The 27,312-nt window shown below is 41.6% G+C and overlaps 1 protein-coding gene across 6 annotated transcripts in view; it reads left to right on the top strand.

Annotated features, from left to right (window-relative positions):
- sgcd (sarcoglycan, delta (dystrophin-associated glycoprotein)) overlaps nt 1-21,333 on the top strand; it is a 469,726-nt gene extending 448,393 nt beyond the window's left edge. For all 6 annotated transcript variants that reach the window (XM_052588189.1, XM_052588187.1, XM_052588188.1 and 3 more), the window contains one exon: nt 20,519-21,333. In XM_052588189.1, the coding sequence (XP_052444149.1) occupies nt 20,519-20,890 (372 nt within the window). In that variant the 3' untranslated portion in view covers nt 20,891-21,333. The remainder of the gene's footprint in view (nt 1-20,518) is intronic.
- Nucleotides 21,334-27,312: the final 5,979 nt, after the last annotated feature.

The raw sequence follows: 27,312 nt of genomic DNA, 5'->3' as shown, positions 1-27,312 counted from the left end.
CGCGCATTTGAAAAAGCGAGGCGCTGGAGAGCAAAATTAGTTTGAATGCAAAATACTATTTCACCACTAGATGGGAGTAATTCCTACTTACAGTCCGTTTAAAGAGCCAGTAAGATGAAAATTCTAAGCTTCCTATCACTGTTTATAAGTCCTGTACATTAGGTTTAAATCAATCCAAGGTTAAAAAAACATTGACATTTTGTCAAAATATCATTTTAAAATTACCTCAATTCTCAGAGATCCCCAAACGGTTCACGCGAAGCTGTTCAAAAGATTCAGTTTCCTTAAACCCCACCTTTTGGTAGCATACTGTGTTCTGATTGGTCAACTGACATAGTTTTGATTGATTGTTCCGCACACAACTTCACGGTAAACAATGCGTTAGCATCTGTTTGGGGTGAATTATGTCTTATTTCTCTCACCGCGAAGCAAACAGTAAAATAAAAAACTTGAACAGTCTCGCTGCTTTTTCTTCTGTGTGGGTGTATTCAAGCTGCGCACTTCAGTTTGAATTTGAATAGCGCGTTCAATGCGGGGGTGTAGTCACATTAGATATAACGAAGGGAGACATGAAAAACAGACATCGTGTTGTTTTCATATGGATTACTTTATCACAGAATATCTGTTTTCGGCAGCACTTGTTTTAAAGTAGACATGTCAAGCTTTCTATAGATATCTCTCTCATGTCTCTTCGTTGAGTATTCATGGAGTTACAATTCATTTTAATGACGTGTTTGTAAAATGAAGATCAGCGCAGACAGGCTGCAGGCAGAAAACATACTGATAAGACGCTCGGGAGAAAACAAACACATAACTTCATAATCATACTTCGCGTTGTGATTCGGAGATGCTCGTTGGTCTAAATAAAGTTGGTAATGAACCCTCTTTTATGGCCAAACGCCTTGAAAATCCTGCCTTGTACTTACCGAGATTAGAAAAGCAGTCATCAGTGAAATGTTGTGAACACAACAAGGATTTGTTGTACTGCTCTGGTATTGTGGTAAAAATGAATTTTAGCCATTGGTTCTTCTGATCTTTATTCTTTGGCAGTGATAATAAAACAAACTTGCCTTTACAATTAAAAACACACTGTCTCTTCGACATGATGCTATCACAACAACCAGAGCATCTTTGTGGGGGGGTGGGGCAGGTGAGAGTTTTGTTTCTCCCAAGACGGTAGGCGGAGATTATTATGCAAAGTGTTCCTAGTGACGTACATAGAGATGGGCAAAAGATTTGAAATCTAAAACGACTCGTTTCAGCGATTCAGAGTCGACTCCTTACTTTAGAAGCCAATAACTTTATAAATCGTGTACTTTTTGGTTTAATTACTTTGCACATTGTTTACACTGATGGACAGCTACATCATACACTGTAATACAGGTAATTTTTGATTTCCCATCTGTGTGGCTCTTTAATATTATTATTTTATGTATATATATATTGCATGAGATACCATGAAATTATTAGCTATTAGTTCATTAATCTAATGTTCTGCCAGTTATCACCTGTGATATTATAACACTGTGAAGAATTACATTTGTATTGAGTCTGAAGTATGCAGATGGCTTTTTGGCGGGAGCTGTTGCCATTCAGCGATCCGTTGATAATGGCTTTTTATAGTTGTGGTGCATGCGCTTAACTCAGAGTCAGCAATTTAGAGTTGAATAAACCAACTCATTTCAGCTGTTCTGTTACCTGAAAACTCAGAGTTTCCTATCTCAGGGTAAGTCAACTCAGAGTTCAAGTTTAAACTCAGAGTTGGTTGAACCTCCTTAGTGAAACGGGCCCCAGAAAGTCATGAAACAAACTACAATGATGAGGTTCAGGATTTGGCACCTGAGTTGGTGCTATTTCACTTCACTGTCCTTTTAACAGCACTCTTAAAAGCAAAATAAAAATAAAGCAAAAAACACTTCAAAACAACTTTAACAAAACAAACCAAAAAAAAAAAAAAAAAACCACAGCCAAGCAAACAAACATTTACAACCGAATGCACTAAAAAATTAATAAAATAAAAAAATAGGTAAAATAAAATATACCAAAAACAAAAAAGCAAGTCACTAACAAATTGAAGGACTAGTGAAGAAAAAAAATAATAATAATTTTAAGAGCAGGGTCCCATTTCACTAAGGAGGTTCTACCAACTCTGAGTTTAAACTTTAACTCTGAGTTGACTTACCCTGAGATGGGAGAGAGTTTTCGGTTACAGAACAGCTTAAATGAGTTGGTTTAATCAACTCAAAATTGACTGACTCTGAGTTAAGTGTGTGCATCACAACTTATAAAAAGCCATTATCAATGGAGCGCCAATATTACAATTCATTATGGCAACAGCTCCCGCCAAAAAGCCATCTGCATACTACAGACTCAATACAAATGTAATTCTTCAGTGATATAATATCACAGGTGAAAACTGACAGAACGTTAGATTACTGAATTAATAGCTTATCCTTTTATGGTATCTCATATGCAAAAAATATATATAAAATAATAATATTAATTATAATATTTTAAGTGCAATTTTCTTATGTTACAAATGATCTGCCAATAGAGTATTATGGCAGTGGCTATTTACACTAAGTGGAATTAACATACTTTCTTAGCGATAGATCCCATTTACAGTAGGCTAAGTGCAAGTAGCTCTAGATGCTATTTACAGAAAACATGTACAGTGAAAATCGTGATATATTCTATTTAGCATGTAAAAGTAGCAGTTCTTTGCAACAGGCTAAGTGTAGATAATAATTAGATGCTAGTTATACTTTATACTGGCAGATACTGTACATTTGCACCTCAGTATTGTTATACATTAACAGGATGCAATAATAACAGATTGTAAATGATTATATTTATTACAATTATAAATAGTTGTATCAATATTAAACAATCGTTAGGCACTTTACTTCCACTTTTAGAACATTTTGTTCATTTTTATTTAAAACAAATTCTAATGTGACGTGATGGGAAAAGTGAGAAGAATGAGCTTGGCAAAAGCCGGACTCTAACCCAATCAATCGTATTACAAGCTAGCTTTCCGTGCCCAAAACATAACTGCCTACACCATTGAAGCCGTTATTCACGTGTCGTATTTAACCATATGAGTTGATGGAGGGCGGAGCTACACTAGATTTGCACTTAGTAACGGACCCTCTGAATAATCTTGTTTTCCATTTGCATTAAGATAATTTTTATGACCACACTGGCATATCATTTTACTTAAGTAAAATGCACTTAATTTAGATCCCCCCAGGAAACAAGACTTTGTATCTTATATCATTTTCTTATATAGAAAATCAATCTTTATTTTTTATATATATTTGTACTTGGGAAAAGAAAAGAAGAAGAAAAAACACTTAGTAAGAAGAGCATTTTTTCCAGCGTGCATTAATGAAGTGTTTAAAAAGGGGGAGGAGACCGAAGAGATAAATGACTCTGAGTATAAGTAAGCTCTCTTTCATAAATGGGCTTGACTTACCCTGCTTTCTCGTGTTTGACAAACCTCCCATTCTGAAACAGAAAACCTAGAGTTTCCTTCATTTCAGGGTTAGCATACTCAGAGTTTTCTCTTAACCTCCTTTGTGAAATGGGCCCCAGGTGTCACACAAGACAAATAAGTCAAGCACGCACGTGTTGACGAGAAGGTTTGTCACAGGAGAAATACGGCTATACAAAGCAGCAGCAATAAACAGCGTTGCCCCGCAAGCCTCACAGAATGCCCAGTATCGGGAACCATCTAATCTTCCTAAAAATTAAAACAAACATACTTGCGGTCAAAAAACAAACAAAAAAAAGAGCACTGCACAATAGTGATAGTTTCACGTAACTTCATTTCATAACCAGTCGTACATCCAAATCAAGAACAGGACTGCGGGAAAGGCATGTAAGGGAAAAATAGCAGCCGCCCACAGCAGCAAGCTATCCTCAAACTCAAGCGTCAAGGATGAGATGGGAGGCAGAAGGGGCGGTCCCCAGGTAATGACGCACAGCACAAATGGGAATCGCACGCAAACAGTGACTAGAATCACCTTTTATACGGTCCACACAGTTCCTAAATGGAACCTCGATGATCCACGAGCATTAGGCTGATTGGAGACGCAACAGTACATCCCACCACATATCTATCTATCTATCTATCTGTCTGTCTGTCTGTCTGTCTGTCTGTCTGTCTGTTTATAATATATGGGATAATATACAGTCATTGTTGCTAAATTAATAATTGTTCTATTTACCCTGCCTGGGTTTTGCTATAATGATAACTGGCTACAGTATATAGACATTAGTTTATACAATACTGTCTTAGTGAATGAATAATAATAAATCCTGCATATTATATATTTAATTATTTTATTTCACTTTACATTCATTTTATTTATTTTTATATTTATTTTTTTATTGTGTTTTTCATGACTTCCATGTAATTCTGAAAACTTTAAGCATGTTCCATGTTGAGGGCCAGAAACCTTGGCAACCTCACAGGAGAAATTATTTAATGAGTGGAACTTATGGCTAGAAAAGATTATGGAATAGATGGGATTCCTGCTCACTATGTAGTAGCATGTCAATGAGTGCTCAAAGACTTAATGTAAAACCGTCCCAAATCTATTCTTAGCTCACTGCAGTCCTATAGCATTACATTCAACAACAAGCCTAATGATGCGGCAATGGTATAAAAATAACTACCACCCACTTTTAGAACGTAATTATTAAAATGTGACCAGGGCTGGGGAGTAACGAAATACATGTAACGGCGTTACATATTTAAAATACAAAATATGAGTAACTGTATTTCGTTATAATTACATTTTAAATGAGGGTGTCAGGTTTCGCTGAAATGAAGGACCCAGATGCAGTAGAAATGCAACAAGAGTTTAATTCAGTGATAAATCAAACTGCTGAATTCCAGATCCACAATCCAAGAACTCAATAGAAGAGATCAGAGTCCAAACAGATATGTTCCAGGTGCTAGTCAGAATCAGGCGATGGTCATTAAAGATGATAGCCCAGGCAGATTCAAAGAGATCCACAAATCTAGATAATAATCCAGAGCAAAAATTCAAAAGTCCCGATGAACAGACCACTGGCCAACGAGCAAAGACAGTCCAGACAGCAGTTGAAATAACTGGGCAGAAAAACTGAAAAAATACAAAACTATAACTAATGAACCAAAACAAGAAACGCATTCAGCTGATTGCAAAGTGAACAGCTGATCGTGGCCGGCACGTGCAAACAGAAACAAAAACAAAGGCTCCTCCAGGAGAAAGAGATGGATCAAACCTGAGCCCTGACAGTAGCCCCCCTCCCAGGAGCGCCATCCGCCGTACTCCTGTTCGAGAGAGACTGATGACGATGAAACTCCACGATGAGCGAGCGGTCCAGAATGTCCCGAGCTGGGAAGCAAGATCTCTCTTCCGAACCGTAGCCTTCCCAATCCACTAAATATTGAAAACCCCGTCCACGGCGCCTGGAATCAAGAATCCGCCTGACGATAAAGGCAGGAGCGCCTTCAATCATCAGGGGAGGAGAACATAGAACAGGTTTAACACGAGAAACATGAAAGACAGGATGGATATGACAGAGAGGTTGAGGCAACCGAAGCCGCACTGCCGCCGGACTGACCACCTTGACAATGGAATTAGGCCCTATAAATTTGGGTGCCAACTTACGGGCCGGAACCCGAAGTGGCAGATATTTGGTAGAGAGCCACACCCTTTGCCCACAAACATACCTGGGTGCCACAGTCCGACGGCGGTCAGCAGCTCTTTTAGTGTGTCCCCCAGACCGGACCAACGCTTCCCTGGCCCTCCTCAAGGTACGATGACAGCGTTGCATAAATGCCTGGACTGAGGGAACTGCGGCCTCAGCAGCCTGGGAAGGAAACAGAGGGGGGTTGATAACCAAGGCAACACATGAATGGGGAAAGCCCAGTCGAGGACACTGGCAAGGATTTATGGGCATATTCAGCCCAAGTTAGCTGCTGACACCAGGAGGAGGGGTTATGGGAAGCCAGGCATCGGAGCATCTGCTCGAGATCCTGGTTTGCATGCTCGGTTTGGCCATTGGTTTGTGGATGGAATCCTGAGGACAGACTGGCGGAGGCACCCAGCCATGGACAGAATTCCCTCCAAAACTGGGACACGAACTGGGGCCCCCTGTCAGAGACCACATCCTCCGGAAGACAATGAATCTGGAAGACGTGGTCAATGACTACCCGGGCCATCTCCCTAGCCGAAGGGAGTTTAGGAAGGGGAATGAAGTGAACCACCTTAGAAAAGCAATCCACAACAGTAAGGACCACCGTATTGCCGCTGGATGGAAGGAAACCAGTAACAAAATCCAGGGCAATATGTGACCAGGGGTAGGAAGGAATAGGGATGGGATGAAGCAGACCAACGGGAGGTTGATTGGAAGATTTATTTTGAGCACAAACCTCACAAGCACCCACAAACTGACGGATGTCCTCAGCCATGTCTGGCTACCAAAAACGCTAGCGGATGGCTGCCAGCAACCTCACACCAGGATGACACGTGAGTTTAGAAGAGTGACCCCGCTGCAAGACGGTGGTGAGGACTGTATCAGGCACAAATAACAGACTCGCCGGACACCCCATGTGCACCTCAACCTGAGCTAATGCTCGCCTGACCTGACCCTCGACACCCCAGGTGACGGCCCCCACCACACGGCCCAAAGGCAAATTTGTGTCAGGAGGAGACTTGTCAACAGGCGCATCAAACTGCCGGGACAGAGCGTCGGGCTTGCCATTCTTAGAACCTGGTCTGTAAGACAAGACAAAGTTGAAGCGTCCAGAAAACAGTGCCCAACGAACCTGTCTGGAGTTCAGCCGTTTGGCTGATTGAATATACTCCAGATTTCTATGATCAGTCCACACCAGAAAGGGAATTATCGTCCCCTCCAAACAGTGACGCCACTCTCCCAAAGCCAAGCATACTGCCAGCAGCTCTCTGTTGCCGATTTCATAATTTCTTTCTGAGGGAGAAAGGCAATGAGAAAAATAAGCACAACGATGCAACTTATTATCATGAGGGGATTTTTGGGAAAGAACTGCTCCCACACCAACCTGTGATGCGTCCAAAATAAGAATAGGAGCAGTAGTGAACCTGGATTTCAAATCATCAAAAGCTGCCTGAGTAACACTAACATCCGCCACTAATCCATCCAAAAAACTAGCCACCAGAGTCGCTGAGTTCCACTCACTTGTAGCTTCAAGAGTCTTAAATTCAATAAAAATAATCAGCAACTGACCTCTTGCCTTGACGCAGCGAAGCCAATTGCCAGGAAGCCTCTTTGCCAAACACGGCTTGATCTCCAAAATGTATAACCGCCTTGCCTCGAAGGGGCTATCATGAATAACGGTGTAAAATTCCTAACTTGATTTGCGTTGTTCACTGTCTTGTAGGGGTGAGACCTATCGAAGTTGACCATTTGCACTTGTTTCTAAATCTTGCCGATTCAAACATTTTAAACCATTTGCACGCATTCGGAGCGTCCGTGCATTCATTCAAAGCACGCTGAGAGCAGCATTCCAGTTAATGCCCTTACACAGAATTGATTCCACGTATCATTGCTTCTGAATGAACACATACACACAAAATCATCTCAAAATAATTGTCTCTGCAAGCATTTTCGTAAACACAGTCAGTTATGTCTTAAGTGAACGTATACAGTGGAGAAATACATTTTGTGCATTATTATATTGGATCCGTGCACGGTCTTAAAGAGGCAGCAGCTGTAAATACCTGGTGTTACATTAGTGGCACCTGCTGCCAGAGAGAGTGACATTTGCGTCTCATTCACAAAAATAAATTCAGGCTTAATATAAAGACATTTTAAAAGTCAACAACAGAGAAAAACCTCGTAAAAATTCTTCCCTAACAATCAAATCATCTGTAACCATGGTTACATCAGTGAACCCCTCCCGAACCTCAGCATAGTCAACCGAAAATAATTGGCTACGTGCACAAGCGTAGTGATGAACTTTATAGCTATTGTTTCCAATTTACTTCACCCACATCCGCTATAAACAAACAAGATGAGTGATGCTGCTGTTGTACGAAAAAAGAGATATAATGTGCATGACACATCTAAGTTTATAAAAACTGTAGGTGGATCTAAGGAGCACTGCTGTCTGCCACTTTGCTCTGCTTCAAGTCAATATAACAGTCTGGGACAGTCTGGACAGTCTGATCACCTTTCTTTGTTTCTCACCCCTAAGTATCCACCCCTCATCAATCGTGTGAAGCCATCAGTGAGGACCATCAAAGTGTGGCCAACTGGAGCAGACTCTTTACTTCAAGATAGGTTTCAACACACTGACTGGAATATGTTTGCTTCACAGGCTGCCTGTGGCTCTCACACGGACATTGATATCTACACCTCCTCTGTACTGGATCACATCAACTCCACCATTGACAGTGTAACAACAGAAAAACAGATAACAACATACCCTAATCAGAAGCCATGGCTGAACAAGGAGGTTCGACTTTTGCTGAAAGCCCGCAACACTGCCTTCAGTTCAGACGACGCTCAGGCCTACAGTAAATCCAGGGCTAACCTGAAAAGGGGCATCAAAAAGGCCAAGTACTGCTACAAGCTGAAGGTAGAGGAACACTTTTCCAACTCTGACCCCCGACACATGTGGCAGGGCATCCAGATCATCAGTGACTACAAGTGAAGCAACTCCACACCAACGGTCACGGACGTATCCTTCCTTAACGAGCTAAATGACTTTTATGCTCGCTTCAACAGCGACAGCAAGGAGACGACCACCAAAATCTCAGCCTCTTTAGACCACCAACCTCTCAAACTCACCTACACAGATGTCCACACTGCACTGAGCCGGATCAACGCACGCAAGGTTGCTGGCCCTGATGGGATTCCTGGACGTGTGCTTAGGGCATGTGCAGAGCAGCTTGCAGGGGTCTTCACAGACATTTTCAACCTGTCCATCACCCAAGCAACTGTGCCAGTTTGTTTTAAGTCCACATCCATTGTGCCAGTACCGAAACACTCCTCCCCAACGTGCCTCAATGACTATCGCCCCTTAGCACTCACACCCATCATTATGAAGTGCTTCGAGCGACTGGTCCTAGCACACCTCAAAGACTGCCTCCCACCCACACTAGACCCACACCTATTTGCCTACCGCAGAAATAGGAGCACAGAGGATGCAGTATGCACAGTGCTGCACTCTGCACTCACACACCTGGACCATAACAACACGTATGTTAAGATGTTGTTTGTTGACTTCAGTTCAGCATTTAACACCGTCATTCCCTCCAAGCTGACCACAAAACTTGGAGACCTGGACATTAACACCTCCCTCTGCAACTGGATTATGGACTTTCTGACCAACAGGCCTCAGCATGTTCGGTCAGGCCACACCCACTCCACCACCATCACACTTAACACTGGCGTACCACAGGGCTGTGTGCTGAGCCCATTCCTCTACTCCCTTTACACCCACGACTGCAAGCCTGTACATGGATCCAACTCCATCATTAAGTTTGCAGATGACACCACAGTGATTGGCCTCATCACAGACAACAATGAGACTGCCTACAGGGAAGAGGTACAGCACCTGGCCACATGGTGCACTGACAATAACCTGCTCCTTAACACCAATAAGACCAAGGATCTTATTGTGGACTTCAGGAAGAAGAAAGGAAGCACTCATGACCCCATCCACATTAACGGGACGGTTGTTGAACATGTCTCCAGCTTCAAGTTCCTGGGAACCACCATCTCGGAGGAACTGTCCTGGGCCACAAACACCTCCAGCCTGGTCAAGAAGGCTCACCAGCGCCTTTTCTTCCTCAGGACACTGAAGAAGAAGCAGCGGTCTTCAACCATCCTGGTGAACTTTTACCGGTGTGCGATTGAGAGCATCCTTACCAGTTGCATCACAGTCTGGTATGAGAAACTGCTCAGTGGCTGACCACAAGGCACTGCAAAGGGTGGTGAAAACTGCCCAACGAATCACAGGGAGACCGCTTCCTGCGCTTGAGGACATCCAGAGGAAACACTGTCTACGTCGAGCTCGCAGCATTCTCAAAGACTCATCTCTCACCCTGACCATGGACTGTTTAACTGTTAAGCCATATCACCCTGGAGCCCAAGACCGATTTCCCACTGAAGCTAAGCAGGGCTGAGCCTGGTCAGTACCTGGATGGGAGACCTCCTGAGAAAGCTAGGTTGCTGCTGGAAGAGGTGCTAGTGAGGCCAGCAGGGGGTGCTCACCCTGTGGTCTGTGTGGGTCCTAGCGCCCCAGTGTAGTGATGGGGACGCTATACTGTCAACGAGCACCGTCCTTCGGATGAGACGTTAAACCGAGGTCCTGACTCTCTGTGGTCATTAAAAATCCCAGGATGTCTTTCAAAAAGAGTAGAGGTGTGACCTCGGCATCCTGGCTAAATTCGCCCATTTGCCTATGACCATCATGGCCTCCTAACAATCCCCATATCCGCTGATTGGCTTCATCACTCCGTCTCCTCTCCACCAGTAAGCTGGTGTGTGGTGGGCGTTCTGGCGCAATATGGCTGCCGTCGCATCATCCAGGTGGATGCTGCACACTGGTGGTGGATGAGGAGATACCCCCTGTCTATGTAAAGCGCTTTGAGTGCCTAGAAAAGTGCTATATAAATGTAAGGAATTATTATTAATTAATTATTATTAACCACCTCCCCTCCGGGAGGCGTTTCAGGAGCCTCCGGACAAGGACCACAAGATTCAGGAACAGCTTTTTCCCTAAAGCTGTCTCCTTCCAGAACTCTGCCCTCTGACACCCCTCCACACCATACACACAGACTCCTCCCCCTCTTCAACACTCTGATTTATTTATTTATTCACAGCAAGCAAAAAACAGTAACTTGTTATTACTTGCACTACTGCCTGTTCATCCAGGAACACTGTATAATCCATTTGCACACTGAAATATTTTCTATGCACTTTACTGTCCATTGCAATAGTGTAATTATGTTCATATGTTCATATGTTCTGCCTATAGTGTACATACACTTTTACATAGCCCATCTGTATAGTATGTTCATAGTACACCTATCTGTATATCGTGCTTATAGTATTTAATATCTGTAAATTATGTCCATAATACTTACCTGTATAGTTATTGTACATATTATAGACCTTTATTCTGTACTTACTGCTTATTGCACTTCTGGTTAGATGCTAACTGCATTTCGTTGCCTTGTACCTATATGTGCAGTGACAATAAAGTTGAATCTAATCTAATCTAATCTAATATAACACCCATTTGAGCTTCCACGGCTTCCGGAAATCACCAACCTCCGTGCGCAGTGGCTGCACAAAATAAGGAGGGCACGATTTTCGGTGACCGCCCATACTAAGGTATGCAGCCAACATTTCCACAAGAATGAAATTCACACTACTGCTAAGGGTAGACGGGTTTTAGCAGTAGGCTCAGTTCCATCATTATTCGAGTGGAATAATTAAACTACGGTGTCACGGGCCGATGTTTGGGAATGCCGATCTCGACCGCCAAGTTCAGAACCTGAGCTGCCGGGGGCCTGAAGCAGACATCAAGCAACCCGTCATGGTCCCAATGGTCGTGGACCAAGACTACGGGGCCAGTCATACTGTATGTGTGAACCAGGAGTGGAATAAAGATGCATTGATGAAAATCGAGGCACTGAGAGAGCAGCTTCAAACATTTAATCTTCATCACTCCTTTGGACTCGGTTTGCCTCGTCGCCTGAAGACATCAGATTTTACACCAGGTAAGATAGTTGTAATAACAACTTCTCAAAACTGTTTGCTGAATAACTGACTGACCAAGTAATTATTTTTTCTCTGTCTTAATCATTCTTGAGCACTTATGGCAAGTCAACTAATTTTAATTGTAATACTGCATTTTAGGTTGCCCTCATACGAGCATTTGATGGCGTTCTGGAACCTGATCGAGGCAGCAACAGCAAAAATTGTTAGGGTCACCAGGGCAAAGAAAACCTATACTACTACCAGGGGCGCAGATGGGATTTTTTTAACTGGGGGGGACCAAGCTGTCCAGCAGTCAAATTTTTTCAGTCCAGAAAAATCACCAGCTCAGTCACAGACGAGGTCTTTATTTTTTTTGTAACAATTTAAAAAAGCAAACTTTCTTATATTCTAGATTAATTGCACACAATCTGAAATATATAAAAAAAAAAGTTTTAATTCTCATGGTTACGAATTACATCTTAGGAAAATGAAAATTCAGTATCTCAAAAATGTTAATTTTCTATTTTGAGGTTGATTAGTTTGGTAAATTTTGATTATAAATACAGTGTACCTCCTGGGCTAGTTTAGAACATGCAACCACAATTATGGGAAAGACTACTGACTTGACAGTTGTCCAGAAGAAGTTCATCAACACCCTCCACAAGGAGGGTAAGCCACAGAAGGTCATTGCTGAAAGGGCTGGCTGTTCACAGAGTGCTGTATCAAAATATATTCACAGAAAGTTGACTGGAAGTAAAAGGTGTGGTAGGAAAAGGTGCACAAGCAACAGGCATGACCACAGCCTTGGGAAGCTTATCATGGAAAGCTGATTAAAGAACTTGGGAGGGTCACAAGGAGTGGACTTTAGCTGCAGTCAGTGCATCAAGAGTCACCACACTCAGACGTCTTCAGGAAAAGAGCTAGAGCTGTCACATTCCTAGAACCAAGCCACTCCTGAACCAGAGAATAACGTCTGAAGCATCTCACCTGGGGTAAGGAGAAAAAGAAATGGACCGTTGCTCAGTGGTCCACAGTCCTCTTTTCAGTTGAAAGTAAATTTAGCATTTCATTTGAAAATCAAGGTCTGGAGTCTGGAGGAAGACTGGAGAGGCACAGAATCCAAAGGCCAGTGTGAGGTTTCTGAAGTCAGAGATGATTTGGGTGCTGTGATGTCTGCTGGTGTTGCTCCATTGTGTTTTATCAAGTCAATGCAGCCATCTACCAGGAGATTTTGGGAGCACTTCCACCTTCCATCTGCTGACAAGCTTTATGGAGATGCTGATTTCCTCTTCTAGTAGGACGTTAGCACCTGCCCACAGTGAAAAAAAAAACACTTCCAAGTGGTTTGCTGACCATGAAATTACTGTGCTTGATTGGCCAGCCAACTCACCTGACCTGAACCTCACAGAGAATCTATGGGGTATTGTGAAGAGGAAGAGAAGTAACATCTGACAAACAATAGAGAGGAGCTGAAGGCCTCTATCAAAGCAACCTGGTCTTCAGTAACGCCTCAGCAGTGCCACAGACTGATCGCCTTCATGCCACGCCGCACTGAAGCCCCAACCAAGTATTGAGTGCATAATTAAACCTACTTTGGATTTTTATTTTTATTTATTTTATTTATAAAAGTTTCCTACTTTTCATTTTTCTAAGCTGTAAGTCACCATCAGAATTAAAACAAAAAAAAACTCTTCTATTTTCAGTCTGTAAATCTAGAATATAAGAAAGTTAGCTTATTTGAATTAAATTACACAAAATACAGAACTTTTCCATGACATTTAAATTTTTTGAGATGCACCTGTATATTATCACTATGGTTACCGCTACAGGCACATTTGAGGTAGCTACCAGCTCCTCGTAGGACCCTGGGGTCACGAGTAGGGATGGGTATCGTTAAGGTTTTAACGGTATTACTACTCTTACTGATACTGCTTAACGGTCCGGTACTTTAATGGTATTCTTATCGGTACTTTGTGTTGTGTTAGGCAGTCGAAAACTTTGCATTTCTCTGTCTGCACATAATGCACTTTTGAAAGATGCTTTGACAGATTGCTTGTGTTTCCCCCCTTACATGCAAAAATTTTGTTGCACTTATGACAACCACTGCATCTTATGACAACCACTGCATCCACTCTAGTGAAGTATAACCACACTTTGGAACGTTTTGCTGTATCCGCCATCGTCACTCTTTGTATTAAGCAGGAGTTTTTGTACTGTAAGGGGCCGTTTGCATATCGCGTCTAAAAACGCGTCGAAAATGCTAGGAGCGTCGCTTTCTGTTTTTTTTCCCCAAAGCCTTCGGGCACTTGCGTTCCTGAGGAATCTGCCGTTGCTAAGCAACCATGACCTTCTCTCTCCATGAAGACGCGGAAATTTCAGCAATGGATGAATGGATTTGCAGCACTAAGAACTGGTTGCAGTAGCACTGCTAGTAAATTAATAAAAAAATCCACATACAGCTATCAGCTGTTCCTTCATCTTGGCTGAGCTTCAACGTTGTTACAGAAAAGGTGAGGAAGTTACATGACCTGTGGTGCGCTTGCGGGATTCTGAAAAGTTGAGATGTTTTTTATTCGATGCAGTGCGGATGCGCCTGGAAAAAACGAGCCTGTCGGACCGCGTGCGCATCGGGACCGCGTCGCTTCCATTATGAGCGCGCATACCGCGCACCTGCATTTGAAATAACGAACTTGAGCGTGCAAAAGACGCGATATGTAAACAGCCCCTTTCACGTGTGTGTGCGCCGCGCTCGTTCTTGTTGTGTGTGAGTGTGACTGACAGACAGCCTCCACGCGCATGAGCGATCTCTTAGATCTCACAGAAAAACTTCTTAATAATATCGCACATTAGAAATGTTTGGTGAGATAAAATGCGCACGATAACATTATTAAGCAAAAATACATAGTACATTATTTTTTCCCCCTTCAGTACCGAAAGCAGAACCGGTACCGTCAGATCTTACTGATACTACGGTCTTTCATAATTTAGCCCCGGGGCCAGTTTAATACCGGGTTTCGGTACCCATCCCTAGTCAGGAGTCATAGCAATGCACACACACACACACAACGTAAACGTCAGTGGAAACACCATCGTCATGTGTGTTTATTGACAACAGAACACTGTGTAGTGAGAATGTGGGTAAAGCAACGGTTAGACTATTATTGTGCTTCAGCCTGCGTCTGCCCAGACCCGATTCTTTAGCACCAAAACAAACACACCCATACCCCAACAGGACCTGCTACGGTGGCCGAGAGAGAAAACATGCTGCAAATGACAAAAATACCTGTAAATTATGAAAACATCTTTATCAGTTTGACAACACGTGCTGCAAATAATCACAATACAAACAAATAAAGAAATGTGCTGCAAAAACACAGACCACATTGGAAATATTTAAGGGAACTGTAAAGTGACAAATGTGGCTGGTACATAATTTATAAATGTTTGCTCTGAAAAAATATATTTTGTTTTTTTTAACAATTAGTCATACGATTCCTTAAATGGTTTCTGTAATCATTAACAAATTAACCATGGATTTACTACTATAACCATAGTTTAACCATGGTATTTGTACAAATATGGTCATAAAAATGGTAATCAATACTCAAAAAAAAAAACACATTGTTTAAAGGGGGGGTGAAATGCTCGTTTTCACTCAATATCCTGTTAATCTTGAGTAACTATAGAGTAGTACTGCATCCTTCATAACTCCAAAAAGTATTTAGTTTTATTATATTCATAAGAGAAAGATAGTCTTTACCGATTTTTCCCGGAAAAACACGAGCGCCTGGAGGCGTGACGTGTGGGCGGAGCTAAAGAATCACGAGCGCAAGTAGGCTTTTGCGTTGAGAGTGTTTGAAAGCTGTGACAGCTGTGAAGGCTGAAACTGAACGAAGCAGCAGCAGCAACGACTCGCTCCAAGCGGGGCTCGAATCCGGGTCTTCGATGGGAGGCGGACGCACTAACAAGAGATAGGCAGAGATATTTTAAGCAGTTTTACTCACCGCCTGTGGTTCCAACACACAATCGTGACCCTTTTTCGTTGGGACTGCATTATCCTTAAGAAGTAAATGATGTGCAAATCCGTCGTCAAACTGGGCTTTGTTTGTAAAACAAGCATTTTAGAAATGCAGGGAACAAACACAAAAACTTGCACAACTCCGTTGATGCTCTGTAAAAATAAACTCCATTCACTGGTCCCTTAATGTTGATTTTTCTTTGGTAATCTGTGCAGGGTTATCTTGCCCTGGCAACCAAAAACACACTCCTTTTGTGACATTTCGCGACGCTCTCGCTCTGATCAGCGAATGCCTGTTGTGCTCTCACTCAGTGCTCTGCTATACGGGAGCGCGCGCTCTTCCGGCAGACGTGACCTCAGGACCCATATAAGGAAATTCCGCTCCATCTAATGTCACACAGAGCCATACTCGAAAAAAACTTTCCGAAACTTGTGACAAACCGGAAGGAGTATTTTTGGAACAGAAATACTCCTTCAAACGTACAACTTAATTTTTTAAACTTTGTCCATGTTTAGCATGGGAATCCAACTCTTTAACAGTGTAAAAAACTCAGTATGCATGAAATAGCATTTCACCCCCCCTTTAAATTTTCTTTTTGTTGGGGTAATTTTGTTTGGTTTGAGTATTTGCAGAGCGTTTCTTTATTTGTTTGTGTTGTGAGCATCCGTAGCTTGTTTTGTATTTCATTGTGGTGAGTATTTGCAGCACTTGTGCTGTCAAACTGATGAAGATTTTTTCTTAATTTGCTGGTGCTTTTTCTATTTGAATGTGTTTTGTGAAGTTGAGCTCTCTCGTCCACCTTGCATCGCCCCTATTTTGAAATCTTTACCCCACACGTACATTCGCAACCATGGCAACAACGATCGCGGAAACAAGCGAAGATGACACACAAGCATATTCAAACAAAAGCCAACATGGATAAGTTGTGTGAAACAACGCAAAATCGTTACTCACCTATCAAAAAGAAACAAATAAACCTCGGCATCCGATTAGAGCCCTTCCCAATCCTTCAGTTTCTCTCCACCGCTGGAAAGCTGCTCGGGTACCCTTACAAAAAATAACTATGGTTTTATTATAGTAAAACTGTAGTAAGTAGTAACCTATGTTTTTTTTGGCGTATTGACTACCATTTGTATAACCACAGATTTACTACAAGTACCATGGTTAAACTATGGTTAATATAGCAAAACCATGGTTAATTTGTGGTTACCATGGTTTAACTATATGAACTATGGTTTTTTGGTTTTATTTGTAGTAAAACCATGGTTAATTTTCATAAGGGATGTCCTACCTTTCTTGATTGTAAACCCTCCTTTTTATCCGCCGTCGCTCTCAATAAAAGCGTCAGCTAAATGACTAAATGTAATGTAATATGCATCCTGTGCACTCAAATTGAGCGCTCTCTTCTCGCTTTCAGGACAAGACACGCCCCCTTACCGCTGATTGGTTACAAGTGTGTTTTGGGACTCAGTCAGACAGAGCGGTCAAAAGCGTGTTTCAAAAATCGTTAGTACATGTTTATAGGAGCAGCGGGCCGGGTCGCTTCTACTTAGACTAATGTACTTCGCAGAAACTCAGATGAATCCTCTGTTTACCAATAAAACCTTTCATTGAGAAAGTGAGGGGGACGGATCTGGTTACTATGAATCTGGGGGGGGTCATGTTGAAAATTGTCACAATCTAATAGTTAAATAGGGCTTGGGCGCCAAGTTGCATTCTGGGACGTGGTGGCCATGTTGCCAGCTTCGCGAATGTAAACATACAGCCAGTTGAACGAGAAGAGCAGAGTTGGTAGAAAGAAAAAAAGATGTCAAAATCGCGAAAAGGTTGTGGGATTTATAGGGATACGCTAAATAGGGATGCCAGGGACCGGTATGTGGACAAAATCGGCTCTATTAACGGTTTGGATCCATATGAAATTCCCAACCAATAGTGGAGTACCAACGGAGACTTTTTGCCGCACGTTTGCATTACAGATATCTTCGGCTACCTTGTTTGTTTTGTGAATAGTTCCGAAGCTACAAGTCAAGTCTCATGTACAGTTCACAAATGGATGGGTTCAGGAGCTGCAAATCATAGAAACGGAACAGCGGCAAAACAGTATACAGTAATCCGGTAAGCTGCACTCTAACGTTACCTAGCTGCTAGTTTAGTAACCGTTAGTGCTAACAACCATTCACACATGGACTTTTAACAATGTGTTTCAAAAGTGTAGTTAGTAGCTGTCCACGCTCACGTTTTTCCGGGGTTCTCACGTATTTGAGCTGTTTTCCCGCTGTCTTCCCATTTTAGTATTTTCCTGTAAAATATCCCGTTAGCCCCTCCATCAGACCTGTCAAGTCTCTGTGTTGTTGTCCTGTTGCTACTCCTTGTCCTTCCAGCGAAACAGATGTTTTCAAAGCATCGTTTTGATTACTTGAAAGCAACCTTAGCGTGATGTTGGGCTTTTTAAGATAGCGAAGTTGTTGTGAGAGCACGATTTCACGCCAATCTGTAACGAAAGTCACGTGAGACCTAGCTTCACAAATAGCTTAACGTTAGTTAATGCAGCAGTTTTATAGTACAAATTTTTGCTGTCAGCAGAGGGATAGCAACAAAAAGATGAATGTTGAAATTTCCCGTATTTTGGATGAGTAACTCGAGAAATTTCCCTCATTTTCAATGTTGACTTAAGCTATATAAATTAATATTCAGATGTTATGGTCTCCGTAGTTGCACCGCCAAGCAGGAAAGCGGTGTAAAGTTAATCCATTCTCATTTTATTTTCCCCATGGCTATTATGTGTTGCGCTATTACACCCCACAATACAGCAACGGTTGAAAATGGTTAAAATTGATTTTTAATTCATCAAATTAAGACACACGGATGAGAGGGAGTATGTCTAAACACTGCGCAGTAGTCCGAGTGGCAGTAAAGGAAGCATTCAACGTGGCGGCCACGCCAAGTAATGACGTCACAACGCCCAAGCCCTATATAGTTAGTCTAGTTTAATGATCCATAAGAGAACGCACTTACATTATAAGACAAATTGGTGTTTTTTGACATATTTTCCGATCCGCACTAAACAAATGTCATTTCCATCACATGTAAATATCTGATTATTATTTAAAATTAATATGATATACATAATTTCTTAACAGTGTGAGACCACTGTCACACATAGTTTTACCAATTTATACCTATATTACAATTACCATAGATTTGTGGATTAAGTAAATTAATTGTCATGAGGCCCAAATGCAAAGCTTACATCCACCACAACCTGAAATATAATATTGCATTGGTTAGATACATTTCTCAAAATTACTACTTGTGTTATTACATTAAGTGGAAGATTATCCCACAAACTATGCAGAAATTTTAAATGAATGATTAGAATTTTGTACATATTTTTTAAAAGAGTTATGAGGTGGTGGAAATGGCTGTTGTGGAAATGACAATGAATGGACGTCCATGTAGAAAAACACAAAACATATATTTGAAACACATTTAACAAATCATTAGTCATTAGTCTGTTTGGTTCCATAACCAGATGAACAGTTACAGCCTTACTGTAAACAACTAACCACAAATAATCACATGAAAAATGTAAGTTATACATAAATTGTAATTGTAAAATTATAACATTTTAATTGGTTAGATGAACACTGTTTTGAATTTTGGAATACTTAAAAAACACCTAAAAATTTAGTCATGTCAATACATTGTAACATGAACTAATAAGCATCTTGAGCATGCACACATTGTATGTGAGTTCATAGATGAACACTGTTCTGAAGAGAACATTTAAACTATAACATCTAAATTATCATATAACATGAACTGTAAAGCACCTAGATCATATGAGAGAGAAAGAGAGAGAGAGACATGTGATTCAAGGCCAAATCTCGCAGATTTCTTTCCAAACTTCCGTCTTAGGCCCAATCCCCAATTCTACAGCTTCCCATGCCCTGAAAACCAAGCAGGATATGCTTGAATTGCCTGTTCACAAACTAATTCACAGCGTAACAACTCGTTGGAACTCCACATATGACATGTTAGAACATTATATAGAGCAGTGATCCTCAAATCTGGCTCGCGAGATCCACTTTCCTGCGAACTTTAGCTCTAACCCTAATCAAACACGCATGAGTTTGCTAATCAGTGTCTTCAGGATCATTAGAAAATCACAGGCAGGTGTGTTTAATTAGAGTCGGAGCTAAACTCTGCAGGAAACTGGATCTCGCAAGCCAGATTTGAGGATCACTGATGTAGAGCAACAGGCTGCCATCTACTCTGCCATGATGGACAAGGATATGAAGAAGAAAGTCAAAGACATTGCCTTGTTAACAAAGTGAGACAACACTGGCAGAGGGTCTCATTAATATTCTCAAACCTCTGAAGAATGTAATCACCCTAATGAGCACAGAAACATCCCCCTCAGTTTGAATGATTATCCCACTGCAGAAGATGATACTGAAATCCATGACATCAAGTGCAGAGTACAGTACGACCATCAAAGAAGCTAAGGCAGCCATCACTAAAGACCTTAAAGGCAGATACAATGACCCTGGTGTTCAGGATTATCTGCACAAAGCCACAGCACTTTTTTTTTTTTTTTTACTAAGCAAAGCATATTTAATCTATTTGTGCATTTGTAATATTTTTCTCTTTCCCACTGCCCAGGAGAAAATAACTTTTTGCTGCCATGAGAGCAATTTTTTATTATTAACATTTCCAAAATGTATATTTTGTTATATACTCATCAGGGTCAAAGCAGTGAAGCCCAAGCGAACAGTTCCTCCTCAGAAGCGGAGCCAGGGCCATCAGAGACCTCTCCTCCCCAGTCAAATTCTGCCATGGCAATGGTATTTGCAGATATTTTTAAAACAGAGAAAAGAAGAACAAAGCCTTTGTCAGACATCATTCATGAAGAGGTCACCTCATACAAAGCCACAGGCTGCATCTCTGTGGATGAAGACCCACTCGCATGGTGGAAGAACAATGAGCATAAGTATCCTCACATTGCTAAGTTAGCCCAATGTAACCTTGCTGTCCAATGTACATCTGTGCCAAGTGAACATGTTTTCTCAAAAATGTTTTTTATCCAACATTTTGATAGCCAGCATTTTTGTTTTTAATATTTAAATATATACAGGGGCGCTTTAATCTCTAGTTTCCAAATACTGCACTTTAGTTTCAAGTGAAAGAATGTATCCTCACTCTCAGGGAATAGAAGCATTGCTTATACTGTTCTTGTGTTAAGATGTTTAAACTTATGCTTGACTTCATGATTGTGGCCTTTGCTATTGTTATAGCCTCATTATATTATGTTATTACATTATATTTGTATTTATGTTTAAAGGATTTTGACTTGTTGAAAAGACAGAGCTTTAAGAGTTCCTCTCTTTTTCTTTTAAAATATATATATTTATATATATTGTTTGTGAGAGCTACACTGAAGTTGGCTGTTTGATAAATGCAAGTTCATTTCAATCATAGTGTGCTAAAAAGGCACAAGTTCCTGTAGAGATAACAATACACATTTTCCTTTTTTTGCCAAATAAACAAAAAGCATCATCAATGTCTTCTGTCTTGCTGTATCAAAATCTCATATAGCTTTTACTCAGAAAGGGTCCCAATAGTGCTTAAAGTCAGGTCAAAATGTTAATACTGTATCCTAAATTGTGGGTAATTAAGCTAAGAAGATATATCATATGCTGAAGGAAATTTCTGGAGTATCAAAGATTAAAATAAAAAAATAAATAACAAGAACCGTACAGAACCGAAAACCGTGACACAAACCGAACCATGGGTTTTGTGAACCGTGCCACCCCTAATATATATATATATTAGGGGTGGCACGGTTCACAAAATGCATGGTTCGGTTCATTTCACGGTTTTAGGGTCACAGTTTTCAGTTCTGTACGGTTCTTAAAATTACTGTGATAAAATAATCCAGTTTCCAGAGTTTTAGTGTCAGTACATTAAACTACTATATATATATATATATATAGTAGTTTAATGTACTGACACTAAAACTCTGGAAACTGGATTATTTTAGATTGTTGTATTTTTGTATTGGGATATATTGGTTCCACCCCATTCATTGAGTCAAGTCAAGTCAAGTGAAGTCTCCTTTATTTATATAGCGCTTTAAACAAAATACATTGCGTCAAAGCAACTGAACAAAATTCATTAGGAAAACAGTGTGTCAATAGTGTAAAATGACAGTTAAAGGCAGTTCATCATTGAATTCAGTGATGTCATCTCTGTTCAGCTTAAACAGTGTCTGTGCATTAATTTGCAATCAAGTCAACGATATTGCTGTAAATTAAGTGACCCCAACTAAGCAAGCCAGGGGCGACAGCGGCAAGGAACAAAAACTCTATCGGTGGATAAAAAAACCTTGGGAGAAACCAGGTTCAGTTGGGGGGCCAGTTCTCCTCTGACCAGATGAAACCAGCAGTTCAATTCCAGGTTGCAGCAAAGCCAGATTGTGCAAAAGAATCATCTGTTTCCTTTGGTCTTGTCCTGATGATCATCTGAGACAAGGTTTTTAAAGGGGATCTGTATCTGGGGCTCTAGCTGTCCTGGTCTCCGCTGTCTTGCAGGGCTGTAGAGGTCCTTTCTAGGTGCCAGTCCACCATCTGGTCTGGATAGGTACTGGATCCAGGTGACTTCAGTGACCCTCTGATCTGGATACAGATTGGATCTGGTGGCTACAGTGACCTCGGAATAAGAGAGAAACAGACTAATATTAGCGTAGATGCCATTTTTCTAATAATGTAGCAAGTACAGTAAGTAGACAGCCTAAAGGCCCTTTGTAACGCTGCGACGCCAGTAAAGTGCATTTGCAGCTTTTGACCGCCGAGTGGTGCTTTAACCACAAGTTATCAAACAAGCGCATCAACACATTTTCGCAAATAGACGTTTGGTCTTGGTAGAGAGTGGCCTGTAGCGCCTCCCTGAGGGAAGGAGCTGAAAAAGGTGGTTCGCTGGATGTGAGGGGTCAGAGATGATTTTCTTTGCCCGCTTTACAGTCCGATATGTATAGAGGGAATCGACTGAAGGTAGTGGTTTCCCTATGATCTTGGATGCTTTGTTGACAGTCTGCTGTAGTTTTTTCTTTGTTTGGCTGTCTGTGCTACCATACCATACTGTTATTGATGATGTAATGATGGACTCGATGATAGCGGAATAGAACAGAACAAGGAGCTGATGTCTGATCCTGTATTTTTTAAGCTGTCTGAGGAAGTAAAGTCTTTGTTGAGCCTTTTCAATGATTTGATTAGTGTTAGTTGTCCACTTCAGGTTATTGCTAATGTGTGTTCCTAGGAATTTAAAGGAGTCAGTGATGGTGATTGAATTGCCATTTATTTGTACTGGTGTTTTAGGAAATGGCCTACGTCTAAAGTCAACAATGAGTTCCTGGGTTTTAGCTGTGTTAAGCTGGAGGTCATTGTTCGAACACCAATTTACAGCTTGGTCCACCACCATGCGGTACTGTGTTTCATCATTGTCTGAGATGAGGCCTACAATGGTTGTGTGGTCCGCATACTTTATTATTTTCACTGAAGTGTCCATGGATCTAAAGTATGATGTATAAAGGGAAAAGAGCCAAGGGGAGAGAACACAGCCATGAGGAGCTCCTGTACTGAGGGTGAGAGGGTCTGAGGTTATGTTATTAACTTTCACCCTCTGTGATCTATTCCACAGGAAGCTTCTTATCCAGTGGCATATGGCTGGGTCAATGTTCATGTCCAAGAGTGTGGTAAAGAGTTTAAATGGGTTAATAGTGTTAAAAGCGGAACTAAAGTCTATGAACAGGATGCGTGTATAGGTGTTTGGTGATTCCAGATGTTGCAAGGTATGGTGGAGTGCTATGCTGATTGCATCCTCAACGGACCGGTTGGCTTGGTAGGCGAATTGATATGAGTCCATCTTCAAGGAAGTGCAGGATTTCAGGTATGCCAGAATAATCCGTTCAAATGCTTTCATTACCACAGATGTTAGGGCAACTGGTCTGAAGTCTTTGAGGCAGGTGATCTTTGAGGACTTTGGCACAGGAATAATGATGGAGCATTTAAAGCATTATGGGACTGTACATTGGCTTAATGAGATGTTAAAAATGGTGGAAAAAACAGGCGCCAATTGAGCTGCACAATGGCTAAGCAAAGCAGGACTGATCCCATCCGGCCCTGCTGCTTTCCTGATCTTAAGCCTCTTAAATGTAGTTCTCACCTCATCCTCCTGGATGCAGAAGGGTGGTGTTGAAATGGGGTCGGGGGGAATGACTGGTGAGGTAGGTTTTTCAAATCTTGCATAAAAGTTATTTAATCTGTCTGGGAGACTTGGATCACTGTTAAGGGGGGAGATGGGGCGTTTTTTGTAGTCTGTCATGTCCTTTAGATTTTTCCATATTGATCTTGAGCTGCTTGATGAAAATTGTTGTTCCAGTTTCTTTCCATAGCTCTGCTTTGCTCTCCTTATAGCAGCTCATAGTTTATATTTGGCAATTCTGTATTGATTCTTGTCTCCACTTTTGTATGCACAGTTATTTTCTTTGCGTAAGAGATGTAAGTCTTTGGAGAACCATGGTTTTTTATTGCCATAGAATGTCACTGTCTTGGTGGGGATGCATATTTCCTAGCAGAACTTTACGTATGACATCACAGTATCAGTGAGTTCGTCGAGGGAGTCACAAGCTGCACTGAAAATGTCCCAATTTGTGCATTCGAAACACCCTTGAAGCGTTTCAATGGCATCTATGGACCAGGACCTGACAGATTTGGATGTTTTCTTAACGGATTTAAGCTTTTGTCTGTACTTCGGAATGAAGAGCAACACAGTATGGTCAGACCTCCCTAGTGGAGCCCTCGGGAATGCCCGGTAAGCATCTGAAACAGAGATGTAGCAGTGATCCAGTGTTTCGCTATCTCTGCTGTGGCAAGTGACTTGTTGCTTGTAGTTTGGGAGTTCAGATGAAAGGTTTGTGTGGTTAAAATCACCCAACACGATGACAGACATATCAGGGTTGGAGTTTTCAACAGATGAGATGTGTTGGGAGAGATCGCTAATGGCTGTGTTAGCGTTAGCTTGTGGTGGAACGTAAACACCAATTAGTATAATTGAGGCAAATTCTCTCGGGAGGTAATATGGTCTGCATTTCAAACTGATGAATTCAAGATCGGGACAGCAGTGACGATGAAGGATTGTTGAATTGTTACACCAGCGCTGATTTACAATGAGAGAAATACCCCCTCCTTTAGATTTGAGGGATAGTTTGACTGACCTGTCGGCTCTGAAGATAGTGAATCAGGAACCGATTGATCCAGCCATGTCTTGGTAAAGCAGAAGGCCGAGCAGTCACTGTAATTCCTGTCCGTTTGTGTTCATCCATTTTATTTTTAAGGGATCGCACATTTGATAAGATCAGTGCCGGTAGTGGGGGCCGGTAGGGCCGTCTCCTGAACCTGAGGAGACGGCACACTCCAGTTCTCAGTCTTTTAGTGCTAGATGTATTTCCCCATGGTGGCGATCCAGTGTTGTTTACATCCAGTATATCCTCTGGAATGTTGGCAAATAATTCCAAATTGTCAGGTGTAATCCTCCTGATATGTAACAACTCATCATGACTATATGATGTGATGCATGATGTTTTCCTCACATATAACACAGACAAAAGTGCAAAACATAATAGCAGAGCAGGTACCGGGGCAAGCCTCCCGGCAGCCATCTTGGTTTATGAGCATTGGATCGTTCACTCTTCCGTGACTGCAGCACACCTGCAAAGCGTTAGCACTCGTTAGCTTGTCATTAGCGTTTTCTTTTCTCCTCTCCTCTCCTCTCTCACGCTGCAGTTTTCCACAAGTTCATCAAACAACCGCAGTAAGAATATTTCATCAAGCACGGTGAGTAATGGCTTCTCCTACAATTGTTATTTGCACCTCTTGCCACATGTACAGTTTATCTATCTCTGTCGCTGATGAGGGATTCACATGTGATAAATGCAGGGAAACAGTTAGGCTGACAGAGAAGATTTCAGAATTAGAGACACGCATCCAAACTTTAATTGAGGACAGTAAGAATGTTAGGGCTCTAGATATGGCTTTGGATGCGTCTAGCTCAGGGATTCCTGTACATTGTCCGGTTCCAGCAGAGCCCCTGCAGCAGGGCAACTGGGTGACGGTGAGGCAGCGTAGTCGTGGGTCAAAACACCGCTCTTCTGTTCCGATCAAAACATTAAACAGGTTCTCCCCACTCAGTGATGCACCCACTGAGAAACCTGATGAAAGTGCTCTAGTTATTGGCGATTCTATTGTACGGAACGTGAATATAGAGACACCAGCCACCATAGTCAAATGTTTACCGGGAGCCAGAGCGCCTGACATCTTGGCAAATTTAAAAGTGCTGGCTAATGCTAAACGTAAATACAGTAAGATTGTTATTCATGCCGGCGCTAATGATGTTCGACTTCGCCAGTCGGAGATCACTAAAAATAACTTTAAAGAGGTGTGTGAACTTGCAAGCACGATGTCAGACACTGTAATATGCTCTGGTCCCCTCCCTGCTTACCGTGGTGACGAGATGCATAGCAGATTGTCATCACTCAATGGCTGGATGTCTAAGTGGTGCCCACAGAATAACATAGGTTATATAGACAATTGGACGAGCTTTTGGGGCAGACCTGACCTGTTTAAAAGAGATGGTCTTCATCCCTCCTGGGGTGGCGCCACTCTTCTGTCTAGAAATATGGCAAATAGTCTTAGTGTTTATACTTGACTAACTGGGGCCCAGGTCAGGAAGCAGACAGACTGGCTAAACCGACCGTCTGCTAGCTGCCTCCCGTCACAGAGGTCAGTTAATTCTCAGCACATAGAGACTCTTTCACCTAGATATCACACTATAGAGAGTGTGTCTGTTCCCCGAACTAGAAAATACAAAAAACGTCCAAACCAAGTTAAGGTTAACAATTTAATTGAGGTTCAACAAATAAAAAACAAATGCAATATGGATAAACAAATGATAAAGAATGGCTTATTGAATATCAGATCCATTTCTACGAAAACACTTTTTGTAAATAATATGATAACTGATCATAATATAGATGTGCTCTGCTTGACAGAAACCTGGCTAAAACCTGATGATTACATTATTTTAAATGAGTCCACCCCCCAAGATTATTGTTATAAACACGAGCCGCGTCTAAAAGGCAAAGGGGGAGGAGTTGCTTCAATTTATAATAACGTTTTCAGGATTTCTCAGAGGGCAGGCTTCAAGTATAACTCGTTTGAAGTAATGGTGCTTCATATAACATTATCCAGAGAAACCAATGTTAATGATAAATCCCCTGTTATGTTTGTACTGGCTACTGTATACAGGCCACCAGGGCACCATACAGACTTTATTAAAGAGTTTGGTGATTTTACATCCGAGTTAGTTCTGGCTGCAGATAAAGTCTTAATAGTTGGTGATTTTAATATCCATGTCGATAATGAAAAAGATGCATTGGGATCAGCATTTATAGACATTCTGAACTCTATTGGTGTTAGACAACATG

Source organism: Carassius gibelio, chromosome B21, assembly GCF_023724105.1.
Source record: "Carassius gibelio isolate Cgi1373 ecotype wild population from Czech Republic chromosome B21, carGib1.2-hapl.c, whole genome shotgun sequence".
Lineage (NCBI taxonomy): Eukaryota > Metazoa > Chordata > Actinopteri > Cypriniformes > Cyprinidae > Carassius > Carassius gibelio.
The sequence above is the reverse complement of the archived record's forward strand: the minus strand, read 5'-3'. Positions and strand labels throughout refer to the sequence as shown.